The sequence below is a fragment of the Prunus dulcis genome, chromosome 3 (assembly GCF_902201215.1).
Source record: "Prunus dulcis chromosome 3, ALMONDv2, whole genome shotgun sequence".
Classification (NCBI taxonomy): Eukaryota; Viridiplantae; Streptophyta; class Magnoliopsida; order Rosales; family Rosaceae; genus Prunus; species Prunus dulcis.
In genome coordinates, this window is record NC_047652.1 from 4,561,228 (window position 1) to 4,574,400 (window position 13,173).

Below are 13,173 nucleotides of genomic sequence, written 5' to 3' on the forward strand. Positions count from 1 at the left end.
AATTAGTTGTATATATGAACAGCCAGCTTTGCATTTACCCCAAAAACTTGTATAGAAAAAAATATATGTATCCATTTGTGATAGCCGTTTTATTTGACTAAGAGCATAAGCAAGGAGGAGGTTTGGATCCACCAAAGAGGCAGATCCAAATGGCAGTTGTCCTTGCCACAAGATTGTGGCTCTAGAGCAACAAAGAATAACTAGCTAGGGCCATCATTAAGATGCGACCTTAAGTTGGAGGAAACCCAACTTACAGCCTCAGTATAGGGCTTTAAAATGAAGATATATATGGCCAACGGGGTTAGTATACTGTTTTATGTTCGAATTTTTATGATTGTGTGTGAGAAATTTTCTTTTTTTTGTAGTTTTGACTATCACTTGTATTATATAAAAATTTTTGCTGATTTCGCAACGGACAAATCCTCATTCTTTTGTGGTTTCTTTTTCCTCCCACTGAATATAATTTTTCCTTCAATTTGACATTTGTTTAAAGTGTAACACGTCGTGGGGTTCACTTAGCACACTATTTCTACAGTGAGCTCAAGTTGAGTAGATAAGCTAAGCACCCCAATCTCTACAAAGAGATTCAAAATGTTCCCCAATATTCCCATTGAAAAAAATTCTTCCTTGTCATGGTGCTGAAATTCACTCTTTTCATGAAGCAAAGGTACAGATGTGGTCCTTTATGCATGAGGCAGCTTAAATCTAACCACCGTCCTCAAAAAGTACAAATCAAATTATCACAAAAAATAACATAAGATTCTTCAAATATGCATTAATATTTTGGGTTTTTTAAATATGAATAGGCGTTATTGATTAAATGAAATTATTATATTTGAATGTGTGACCAAAATTAACAATCCGACAACATATATCCTCGGCATCAAGTAAGAGAAGCCAACATTTAATTGATGCTACACATGTTAAACACCCAAGTTTTTCTTTCTTACATTAGAAGGAATTGAACCTTAACTTTCCTAATCCCAACTGTAACCCTTTTTTCCCACTTTTTCGCAACGGAGAAGTGGCCGGCACAAAGGTTTGAAGGACTACAGCTAAATCAGACCCTCCTGTGCTTTTTCTCCATTAAAAAAACATGCATATATCAACTGTGAAATGTCATAGGAAGCTTTTAATGACACCATTCTGGCATCAAATTTGACAATTTACCATAGGATTTTGTTGGTGTGGTTTTGATCCACAGACAGGATCAGGATAGAAACCAAACTTTGTTTTTGGGCACATACGAAACTCATTTTTGGAATGTTCAAATGGTGCCATATAACACCAAAATGTTCTAGTTTTTTATTCACATGGTGAAAACCCTACCGACTTCTTGCTAACAGTCAAGTAATGACGACTATAATTAACGTTGAATCCAACAAAGCAGTCAATTTAACATGGGACAGTAGCTCCATATATAGAGATAAAATGGAATTTCTCTTATATGATTGTGACCATACATACATGTAGAGCTTGAGAGCTTTCACAAATATGATCCATCAAATCACGATATGAATGTCATAATCAATATCCCAAACTCTTGGGAATTTATGAACCAGGTGCTCAGAATTTGAAGCCCTGCATACGTTTCAGGATCGCTTTAAGCTAGGGCAAAGGATCGATTCGCTTTCATTGTGACCGAAAAAATAGACCTGATTACAATTTATAAATCAAACTAAAAGACTATTTATACATGAAATGAAACAGTAATGAACCAGTATGAGGGGGGTCAATAAGTAAGACAAACATATATTATTGAGGAGGGGCCAAGTCTGCACCATATACAATATGTATTGCAGATCTGATCAAATCTTGGGGCTCTGGTAAGCCTGGCTTAACAACAAAAATACTAGGCCCCTGAAGATGCCCTGCAGATGTTGAGCATTTCTGCCATGATTTTCATGCATGTGGTTACTGAATTTGAAGTCCTTTTTCACTCTTTTCCGATCTGCTAGGCAAGGCTTGTTGGTAAGAAAAAAGAAGGGAGATTCACTATTATACCCAATATGGGGGCCCAAATTATAAAAATACCCTATATAAAATGGACTTTAGAAACACACCCAAAGCCCATTTACAACATAACAAAAAAGCTTTTAACTTCTTATAAATTACAAAACTGCCATCAATTTCTTAAAACAAGCCCAACCCCAAAATCTCATAAAAATACCCAAAGCACTCAATAGGGCATCAAAGTAATTTAATAATCAATATTAAATTCAATAAGGCTAGCTATCATTTTTTGGGTTTTTTTTGGGTTTGTTTATAGGAATTCAATTGTGTAGGGTTTATTTATAATATTAGTGCTAGAAATGGGTATATCACTAAATATCTCAAAAAAGAAACACCCATAATTTACTGCATTACTTATTATATTTCTTACAGTATGTATTAGGCATATAATGGGTCATAATAACTCATAAGCTGCCACAGGGTGAACAAAAGTCGCTCAATAAAGAAAAGCATTAATTTCAGCTATGCGTTTTTTGGTCAAACAATTAAAATGCCATGTAATTTTTTTAATACAAAACAATAAAAATTTCATTGGATAACAAAGATAAAAATGTACAAGAGGGTCTAATGAGCAAGTAGATAGAACTGCATACACGACTTAGGCTAGTTGACAAGGAAGTGTGCCGCTGGAAGCTTATACAATGAGGAGTTTAGAGTGATGAGCTTATTTGAAGGGTTCAATTCCACTATAAACAAATGTGAGGAAATAAATAGACTTAAACTCCTCACTCTATACTCCTCATTATAGCCTTTCCGGTATGGCGTGCTCTTATCAAAAGAAAAGCAAGTAGATAGGATGGGCTTATGCTGTTTGTGACATAAATGGCCCATACATACACACATTACAAAAACCAACAGAAAGCCCAATAAATTTAACCAAAATTCAACAATGGCCCATATAATAAGCTCAGTATGGTACATGTTGTCCGATTACAGGATGACCATCTAAATAAGACAATAGAACCCGGTCAACAAGAACGTCGATATGTCCGAGTGGTTAAGGAGACAGACTCGAAATCTGTTGGGCTTTGCCTGCGCAGGTTCGAATCCTGCTGTCGACGATTTTGTTTTGCAATTTTTCCGTTCAAAGGGCTAAATCGTCATTCAACGTACAACCCCATGTAAAATCCAAATCCGAATTTTCCTTTTTACAGTTTATTTTAAGTTCTCATTTCTCAGACTAATTTATTTTCTGTTAAAAAATAATAATTTATAATTTCGACCCAAAAAAAGGTCATATTATTATTCATATTTCTCTTTTATAAGGGTAAAATCGTCATTAGAGAACATCATCCAATGCAATTTTACTACCGCCGCCTTCACTTGGTAGCTTTTGGCTTTCGCTTCTCAACTCATCCATGGCTTCCTCTCTGCTTCCAAACCCAACCCACTTTCTCAAACTCAAACCCCTCACGCTCACAACCAACCGCACCATAACCCACGTTTCCGTACGGTGCGGACCACGCGACAACCGTGGACCCTTGGTCAAGGGCCGGGTCCTCAGCATCGAGGCCATCCAAGCCGTCCAGGCCCTCAAACGGGCCCAAAGATCCGACCCGACCCAATTGCCCACTCTCGCATCCAAGACCCTCTCGCGCCTAATAAAAGCCGACCTCGTCGCCGCCCTCAGAGAGCTTCTACGGCAGGAACAGTGCCACCTGGCTCTCCAGGTCTTCTCCACCTTCCGATCAGAATACCCACCCGACTTATCTGTTTACGCCGAGATGGCATTGGCGCTCGATAGAAATGGGATGGCAGAGGATATGGACGGCTTGATTTGTGTTCTGGAGAAAGAGAGTGGGGTCCAGTGGGATAGTGACAAGGGATTGATAAGGTTGATCAGGGCCGTTGTTACTGCGGATAGGAGGGAATCAACGGTCAAGATTTATGAGATGTTGAAGAGGAATGGATGGGGGTCTAGTGATTTTAAAGCGGACGAGTATATGGTTAGGGTTCTGAGTAAGGGGCTGAGGAGACTTGGGGAGGTTGGATTGGCTGATGAGGTTGATATGAAATTTGGTAGCCCCTATGAGGGTAATTTGGAGAAATTAACTGTATAAAACTAGTGAAACGAATTTGTATGAGCTAGTTTTTGTTAGTTGCACCCTCCAAAATGTCTACTATATCCACTTATTAATGAAAAAAAATGCAGGATGGTTGAACAATTTTTTCATTAGTTCTCGTAATTTCAATTTCACATGTCGTTCCTCCTCGCAGATGAATCACAGTTAATCACAATAACCTTTCTTTTGTTCTTATGAGTTGTTCCTGTATGTATGTCGAATCTATGTCATCTAGCATGAAAGGAACCAACAATGTTAGGAGATTTTCGGGTTCGAAACGAATTCGTTGAAAAATAAAGAAAAGCATATGCATAGCACAATGAAATGCTGGGTTTTAGCAAATGATGACTCGGGAAGTAAATACATGCAGGATCTCAATAAAATGCTTCTTTCACTGCTTATTGCATGTCCAATGGGATTATTCATTGCTCAAATTTACATATTTGATGCTTTCCCAAGCAGAAAATAGCAGGCTCTGAAAGCTGGCTTCTAGCATTTAGTTTAAAAGCAGACCATTTTGATAAAATGACCGTCCAGACTATACAGGATCTAAGGACAAAGAATGAAGCTTTCTACCCCATAGATGAATGAATGATTCTACATCGGAACATGAACTCTAGATTCAGATGTTATTTTCCCCTTGATTCAAAGGTAATGCTTAGAAAGAGGAAAATAAAGTAATGCTACTTTCAAGCATTATTTTATACACTTGTGCTTATACTATGTATTGGTTGTTTCTCCACTGTAACAATCATTGCTTTGGCTCGTTAACATGCCGCTGCATGGCGACGATGGGCTCATTGCATCTGGAACATCTGAAAGCCGGGACTGCAGCACATCGTGTCCTAAGGCAGTAGTAACAGTATCTGCCAGCATGAGCGATTATCACATTACAGCATAAATATTGAATCATACTTAAAATGATCATTTGACCCAATGAGCATTTTGGCTTAATTTCTGAGCCAAATGCGCCCAAGTAGAACAAAGATTTGGTTCGAAATTTTCTACAGGCTGTACACCGCTTCTTACTATTATGCCATTTTGGTACTCTGTCAAAAGTAGGTTTCTTTAGAGAGAAAAGTCAGAGATGGATTAGATTAAGTGATGTACCTGTGCTGACAGGGAAGAGCAAGAAATGGAACGGTTGGACCGGCCTGGCAAATGGGGCAAGCAAAGTCATCCTCTTTTGAACTTGATGATTTATCCTTGGAAAACGGGCGAAGAAGGTTTTTCATAGAGGATGAGTTTAGAAGAGGAAGAAGCAACAATAACATCTCCTGCCACCAGCACAATAACTATTTAAGTTCTATACAATGTTGTGTAACAATTCATAAACCAACCAAAATTGGACACCAGAACAGCAAATCATGAAGCAAAACCGAGAATATAATTATGCAGAAAAAAAAGTATACACACACACACACAAAAATATGGAGTGTACATGCAGTCGGCAAATCAAGCAATTTAATATTGTTATTTCCTAGTTTCCAATATCTATAAGGCCATGCCCGTCTTATGCAATATTGGTCAAGAATTGGGCGCAAAATCTAGAACTTACCTTTTGCAAATCAAAAATTCGGAATTTTTTTAATATTCTTTGTAAGATCGAGAATGGCTGCAGAAATACTTTGGATTTACCTTTGAAACCACGCAAGAGGATCAAGGATTGTGCAAAAAATCTAGAGCTTTACTTTGCATAAACAACTCTGATTTTTATTTTTTATTTATTATTTATTTTTTGCCAATGGACCAAATATTGCAAACATGAGCATTCATGTAGGTATGTATACTTACATCCATGCAAATACACGCCAAGAAGCATACAACTTGGGCAGACAAAAGGGGTGCATACCCAAAAGGGGTGCATATAGCACAACCAGATAAAATTGGCACATACAATCATTACAGACCAGACTCAACAACATGAACATGGAACTAAAACAGAGCGAAACTATTCTGTTTATTATTATTATTTTTTTAAAAGGAGCAAAACTATTCTGTTACTTACAGAACTAGGATATTAAAACCTGCTTCTTTAAAAAATTCTATTAAAAAAAAGAACTATTTTGGAGAAAATGCTTTATAATCTGGTTTCCAATACTTATCATATCAAAATATGTTCCTATATATACTTGAAAAGAAAGAAAAAAAATTATCTACAACCCTAATTAAGGACAAATGCCATAAGCTAGAAAACTAAAAACTGCTTTCAAATAAACAAGAATTTCTTCAACATCAGCTGAATGCAACCTATCAGCTGTTTTGAGTCCAAAAGCCTTACTCAAATCACACTAATATATTTCACTGATATCATTACTTGACATGCCTCAGAATGACAGTTCCTCAAACTAAGAATGTTAATTCAACTTGCAAAAATAAATTAAGGGGTATCAAATAAATAAGGACATACCGAGAATTCATTCCATACTAACTGGCGGTTCATGTACTCAAAGCTAACTGCTCGGTTCATATTAGGGCTCCCATAGACCAGCCTAGCTTTTAAAGCTCTTTCAATTAGATTCCTATACCTGCATCGCAACATGTGATTTGAAAAGATGTTGAGTTTTACAAGCTTGTTAAGGGAAATATTATTCCTAGATCACCTTAAGAATATCGCATCGAAAAATTCCCACATTATCATATTACAAATGCAGCACTATCAACACGTCGATGCATATAAAACGAAGGTAAAAAACATGGAGACAAAATGTCAAAAGGTTGTGCATTATCAAACAAAACTTTGATTTCCATTTAAAAAAATTGCATACTATGCCGCAAATTCGGTTATATTCTTAAAATATCCAGGAACAGAAGCTACCAACTCTAGTTGCAGAACACTAATGCTCTCTAGGTCTCAGAAAAAATGGCTACAAGTAGTATGCACAGATAGACTGGATACAATCTTTCAAGTAAATGCCAAAGAACATACCTTCCAGTGTAAAGAAATAAAAGAAGGTTCCCAAATGAGGCAGCTTTGTAAAGTCCTTCTATACGCTGTATCAGAATCCATGCTCCTCGTGCCACTGATCTCTGAAGAAAATGGAAAAGAACATCATTTGACAACTTCAATAATCCGCCATATCTTTTATTGAGGGCAGAAAAACACAGAGACAAAACAGTACCTGTTCAGAATCACCCCACCTGCGGAAGGCAGAGAACGATTGCAAACGAGCCCAGATATATTGACCACCAACAGTGGCAACACAATACCAAAGCTTCTGTGCAACTGTAAGTCCAGGTCCTTCCAAACCCGTTCTGACTGAAAATAAATCGAAGACGAAAGCAGAAGCATAAAATGTAAGAATACATGTAATCAGGATGCACTATTAACAAGCTGAATGAAAAAATGCAATTGCAAATTTCTATTTGAACACATATAACTGTTCACAGCTCAATTTGTAATTGGACAATTTAGGAACAGCCTGGTTACTACATCAGTCAGACTACTATTTGGGATTTGAAAACTACTTCTACTTTAGAGATGTCTAGAATGTTCATTTGGGGGTAAAGTTGGTGTATATTCTTTAACTGATATGAGAATTTGATCATATTTGTTAACAAAAAATATAGGGAAAACGAAAGTAACTTTTGTAGACATCTACCAATTCCAAACTTATTTGATCATTGAATATCATTTAAGATGAGAATTTATGGCCAATCTAGGACAAAGTGCATACCAAAATTAGTGTTTATGAGAATACAACTTCAATGGTTTCCAGTGACACAAGAAGCAATACAATTGACAACAAGCCATGATGAATCGTATAAATCAGGGCTAAGACTACCATAATGTTTTAGAAAGTTCATCTTCTTTGTTTCCTACTTAACATATAACTAGTCAGAACATTACATATCATCCAGAGCCAACTCATATGCAGGAAATGCCAAGATGTTCTTACCTTTTCCTCTTGCTTCCAGTGCACGTTCATTTCTATACCTCAGATTCATGAGAGCAATTCCCGGAGTAGGCTTATCTACCCAAATCGAGAACCGCCAGATAAGAAACTCGAGGAAAGCATCAAGTTCCGCTTCATATTGAAATAACATTCCTGGCTAATCCCAATGAAAAGAAGGAACAGTTTAGGGATGTTATAACAGCTACATATGGCTACCCGCTTTGATGACTACAACTATAAACCATGAACATGAGCGATACCTTCATTAACGAGAAGACCTTGACCAACTGTTCTTTCAACATGGCTGACATTTCAATGTCCAGTCTTCCCGCATCGAATTGGTTAACTCTAGATATGGAAATTGGGATTATTGACTGCAAAAGAATTTTTCATAAATCAAAAGGTATTTCAAATGACCAAATGAACAAATGAACAAACAAACAAACAAACACAAACACTATCATACATGCATGTACGTATTACCCAATCGAAAGAAGATTCTTTTAAACAAAAAAAGGTTGCATTTAAGAACCACTTGGTTTGTTTTCTGGAAAGTAGTTATTGAAATCTTTCCAAATTTAGATTAGAGAAAGCTCCCCAAAATTATAATTTGTTGATAATTCACTGATTTTTCGTCTGCTAATTCTAATCAAGATACTGGTCGGATTCAATCACCAAAACCCAAAACCCAAAACGCCAAAATATCTAAACTTGATTTTCCAGAGAACATTTTCCGAGTAAACAAGCACAAAAAGTGACATAAAAAGCAGTTTTTGCCGAATCCCAAAATTGATAAATCGAACAAAAGTTAACAGCGGAGACATGAAGGCAGGAAATGAAGGGAAAGGAAAACGAACCTGGCGGGAGTGAGAGAGGGATTGCCATTGAGGAAGTAAGGTCTGGTAAGTGTGAACCCAGGCGTCTTCTGCTGGTGGTCTTAAATTACTGCTACCACTCATCGAAGAATCGAAACAATTGAACAATTGAATTGAAGGGTTTGAAGCCCCTCTTCTTCTTCTTCTTGCTGGTGTTGATTATGAATGAATCAAACACGTTGATTTTCTACTTTTGATTTTGGATTGGGGGAGGGAGAAGGGTGGGTGCTCTTTTCAAAGCTCGGCTTACAGAGAGAGCCTGCTATAGTGCTTGCTACTATCGGCTAGCGCTAATCGCGGTAAAACCTATATTCACTGCGGCGACGGTTCAAATGGATGATGAGGTAACGGAAGAAAAAGATTAGTGAGAGGTATAAGGTATGAGAATAAATGTTGAGCTCACTTGCACTTGTGTCACATCTTGTCTCGTATACAATTAGAATGAGAATGACAAATTCGGTCTCGCACCATTCCCCATCTTGTTAGGTTGCTCAACTTTGGTTTAAAAATTATTCTTTCATGATGCATACTATACCATTCTTCTTTGATTGGTAAGTTCTACATTTCATTTTACATTTTAATGGGAGAACGAGTTAAATTTCAATTTCGATATATAAAATTTGATTAATTTGTTAAGTAAGGGTCCGTTTGATAAGGCCATCCACAATGGTTGGGGCTCTAAAAAGGGTTTATAGAGCCTCATTTAGAGCTCCAAGGGAATCTGTGGGGCTTTAAAGGAATCTCTCTCACAATGGGAGGCTCTATATTCATGACAGGCACTATATTTTTTTTATAATGTAATTTGATTTACATGGTTTATTTTATTTTATTTTTTTGGTCAACTATTTTACTTTAATGTTTGTACATGTTATGCTAGTTTTTTTTTTCGTGAACATTTCAATCAAAAAAAATCAAAATTTGGACAAGATTTGAAAATCAACATTTTATTTCATAGATATGATGGTCATCCCAAAGTTGGATATGGGTCCCTTGCATTATGGTTTTCCACCCCTCTCTTATCTACATTGTCAGATAATAATTGTGGTAGTATGGTGATATCTGGATATGGGTCCCCTTCGTTATGGCCTTCCATCCCTATGCCATTTACATTTGTCAAATAATAATAGTGGTAGATGGATGTGGGTTTCATTCGTTATAAAAAATTTAATCTCTTCAGATTACATCTTACAATAACTATTGGATCGATTTACCTCATATGAATCTCATCCGTATATTTGTTATCTCTTAAACCATCACATCCTCTATAAATGAACAACCATCTTATTTTCATAACATACCACTTCCCAACTCTTGTATTCTTAATATTCATTCTTCTACCACCGCACTAGAATAGCCAACAATGGATATGATAGCTCTTCTAGTGATGAGACAGGTGCCAACATAATGTTTTTGGAAATGTTCGAAAACTATCAAAGGAAAAAAGCAGCGAAGAAGAAGGACAAGACCTCGATGGTTGTCCACAAAGGTACATCGTCACGACGACGTACTATACCAAGAGATCGAGTAAGTGCCTATGAAAACCTTTTTCAAAATTACTTCTCTAACCATCTGTTGTATCCCCCTTCAGATTTTTGTAATAAATTTCGCATGAGGCGTGAGTTGTTTAATCGAATAATAGAATAAATTGTCCCTTTCGACGATTACTTCAAACAAAAACCTGATGCCACTGGAAAGCATGGTTTCTCTGTAAGATCCCACATCAACCAACGGAGAGGGGGTGATGTGCCTTGTATGTGCACACCCGCATCCATCTAGCACGAGGCCTTTTGGGAGCTTACTGGCTTCGGAGTCGTAGGAACTCCAAAGTTAAGCGAGTTGGGGGCCAGAGCAATCCCAGGATGGGTGACCCACTGGGAACTTAGTCGTGAGCTCCCAGAAACAAAACCGTGCGGGCCAGAGAGGAGGGGCCCAAAGTGGACAATATCGTGCTACGGCGGAGTTGATCCCGAGATGTGACATTCTCACCACAAGTGAAGATGACAGCCACCATGCTTATGCTTGCATATGGTACAGCAGCTTGGTATAATTCAAGAAAATACTTACCAATTAGTGTTAGTTTTATCAAGAAAATAGAGAGATGAAATTTGGTGGAACTTTGGGTTCAACCAGTAGTGTAGATTGGTATAATTCATGTAACATTTTAGTTAGACTCTTGTATCTTAGAGGGGATAAGTCAATTGAAAGTCCCTTGCGGTCATACCAATCAAAAAAGGCTTGAATCTCCTCAAAGAGAACAAAGTCTATGCTCACCTCAATATAGTTGTTTATGTACTTACTTCCAATAGCTTATATGGATTGTTTATAGATTTTAAACCAAGAAAGAAAAATGAAGCAAACAACTCTATTAGGAGATAATTGTCGAAATGCCCCCTGAACTTATATATCAGTTTCAATTTGTCACCTTAAAGAAAAAATTAAGAGAAATGTCACCTTAATTTTTCAAAATTCATGATTTGTCATCTAACTTTAACACCATCCAATTTTCCATCCATTTTAAGGGTATTTTAGTCTTTCCATTTTTAAGAAAAAAAATAGAGAAAAAAGTGACCTCTCTCTCCCTTACTCCCCTACCCGCCCCTAAATCACATTGCACAGGACCCCTTCTCCCCCTCTTCTCTCTCTCTCTAACCATGTATAAATTTTTTTATAATGATTTTTCCATTTTAAAAATATCCTTAAAAATAGAAAAGACTAAAATACCCTTAAAAATGGATGGAAAATTGGATGGTGTTAAAGTCAGATGACAAATCATGGATTTTGAAAAATTAAGGCGACATTTCTCTTAAATTTTTCTTTAAGGTGACAAATTGAAACTGAGGTATAAGTTCAGGTGACATGTCTACAAAAATCCCTTCTATTAAAAGATTTCTAGCATTTCCTAAATTATACTTCCAAATATGACCTCCCATGTATTTCTTTGTGGTTTGTCTTTGCACAACTCTCTCCCATATCTATGGATATTCCACTTAGCTATTTAATCATGTTATTCAAATCATGTACCTCATTAACACGAAAGTCCAATGTCAACGTGATCTGTTTTTCAATTGTTATTTTTTTTTTTTTGGGGTCAATGTTAGAAACCTCATAGAAATGACATTAGCAACTTTGTATAATTAAAAGGTTGTAGTAATATCCAAGAAGTCTAAGGGAACTTTAAGCGGATTGAGACTTGATAATTAACAAACATCTGTTCATATCTAAAGTGACTTTATTCTCACCCACTGGTGAACATCAACCAATGGTTTTTAACCAGTTTGTCATTCAATTACTGAAGAATCTTGGCAACTTTTTCCCAAACAAATTAGGAAGAAACAACCTACAACTTACGTTGGACTTGTGTTGTTAGTTTTCTAAGAATAATCAACTAGAGAGTGCTAAAGTAAAGGGTTAATTAACATATAATCTTAAAAGAATCCAAATATTCTACTAATTAGTTAAAGGGTAAATCCCTTCCATCCTTACATGTGTCTACCATGTAGGGCGCTCTTGCATAATAGCTCTTTGATTTAGATTGTTGTTTTCATACAAGCGATATTAGGGAGGGTTCGAACTTCAAATAATTGGGTTATAAGTTAAGACCTTTTTTCACTAAGCTAAACTCCATTGGCGATTTAGATATTAATCGTTCTTTGTTATGCAATAATCGAACATAAATGAGTAAAATTAAATTAAATTAAATAAAATCATGCGGTTTTATATTCTTTGTGCTGACCCCACACTTATGACTAAAAAGGTTAAATATATTTTTGGTCACTGGTTTTACACGAAATTTTAATTTGGTCATTGAGAAACAAATCTAGCCAAATTGATCATTGAATTATCAAAAATCCACAATTTTTAGACTTGCAGTTAGTTTCTGTTAAGTTATCAGGTTAAATACCTTTTTAGTCACTGAGTGTTACATGAAATTTCAAATTGGCTACTAAAACAAAATTTAGTCAAAAGCCATGCAAATGCGAAACTTTATTTTTAACTTTTTTGTTTGTCAAATCTATGTATTGACATATAGTTATGGATTTAAATTTTTGTGAATGTGGGAGTATGATACTCAATGACATTATGATTTGAGCTTTTTTGAAAAGACCGATTTGCATTTTTGTGAAATTATTATTATGAACATATTTTGTCTTGATATGGTTCCTTTTTTTTATCTTTAATTGATGCTACACTAACCATAGCATTTGCATAGATTTTGGCTAAATTCTTTTTCTTCTCAATGACCAAATTGAAATTTCGTGTAAAATTCAATAACCAAAAAGGTATTTAACCCTGACTAAAATGAAGTAGTTTTAGAGGTTAATATTT

General features: G+C 36.1%; 2 protein-coding genes and 1 non-coding gene across 3 annotated transcripts; 2 read left to right on the forward strand and 1 right to left on the reverse strand.

Moving 5' to 3' along the window:
- The first annotated feature begins 2,992 nt into the window (after nucleotides 1-2,992).
- TRNAS-CGA lies at nucleotides 2,993-3,074 on the forward strand. Its single transcript has one exon. It is a non-coding gene; the product is annotated as a tRNA-Ser (tRNA).
- Nucleotides 3,075-3,310: 236 nt separating this feature from the next.
- On the forward strand, nucleotides 3,311-4,183 carry LOC117622340 (protein THYLAKOID ASSEMBLY 8, chloroplastic). The gene has a single exon (XM_034352989.1). The coding sequence runs from the start codon at nucleotides 3,372-3,374 to the stop codon at nucleotides 4,071-4,073; it is 702 nt and encodes a 233-aa protein (XP_034208880.1). The 5' UTR covers nucleotides 3,311-3,371; the 3' UTR covers nucleotides 4,074-4,183.
- Nucleotides 4,184-4,433: 250 nt separating this feature from the next.
- On the reverse strand, nucleotides 4,434-9,231 carry LOC117622338 (peroxisome biogenesis protein 2). The gene is made up of 8 exons (XM_034352988.1): nucleotides 8,830-9,231; nucleotides 8,233-8,346; nucleotides 7,976-8,129; nucleotides 7,199-7,335; nucleotides 7,006-7,106; nucleotides 6,487-6,604; nucleotides 5,187-5,353; nucleotides 4,434-4,942 (listed from the first exon to the last, which is right to left on the reverse strand). Exons 1-8 carry the CDS (start codon nucleotides 8,929-8,931, stop codon nucleotides 4,828-4,830), a joined length of 1,008 nt encoding a protein of 335 aa, XP_034208879.1. The 5' UTR covers nucleotides 8,932-9,231; the 3' UTR covers nucleotides 4,434-4,827.
- Between the last annotated feature and the right edge of the window lie 3,942 nt (nucleotides 9,232-13,173).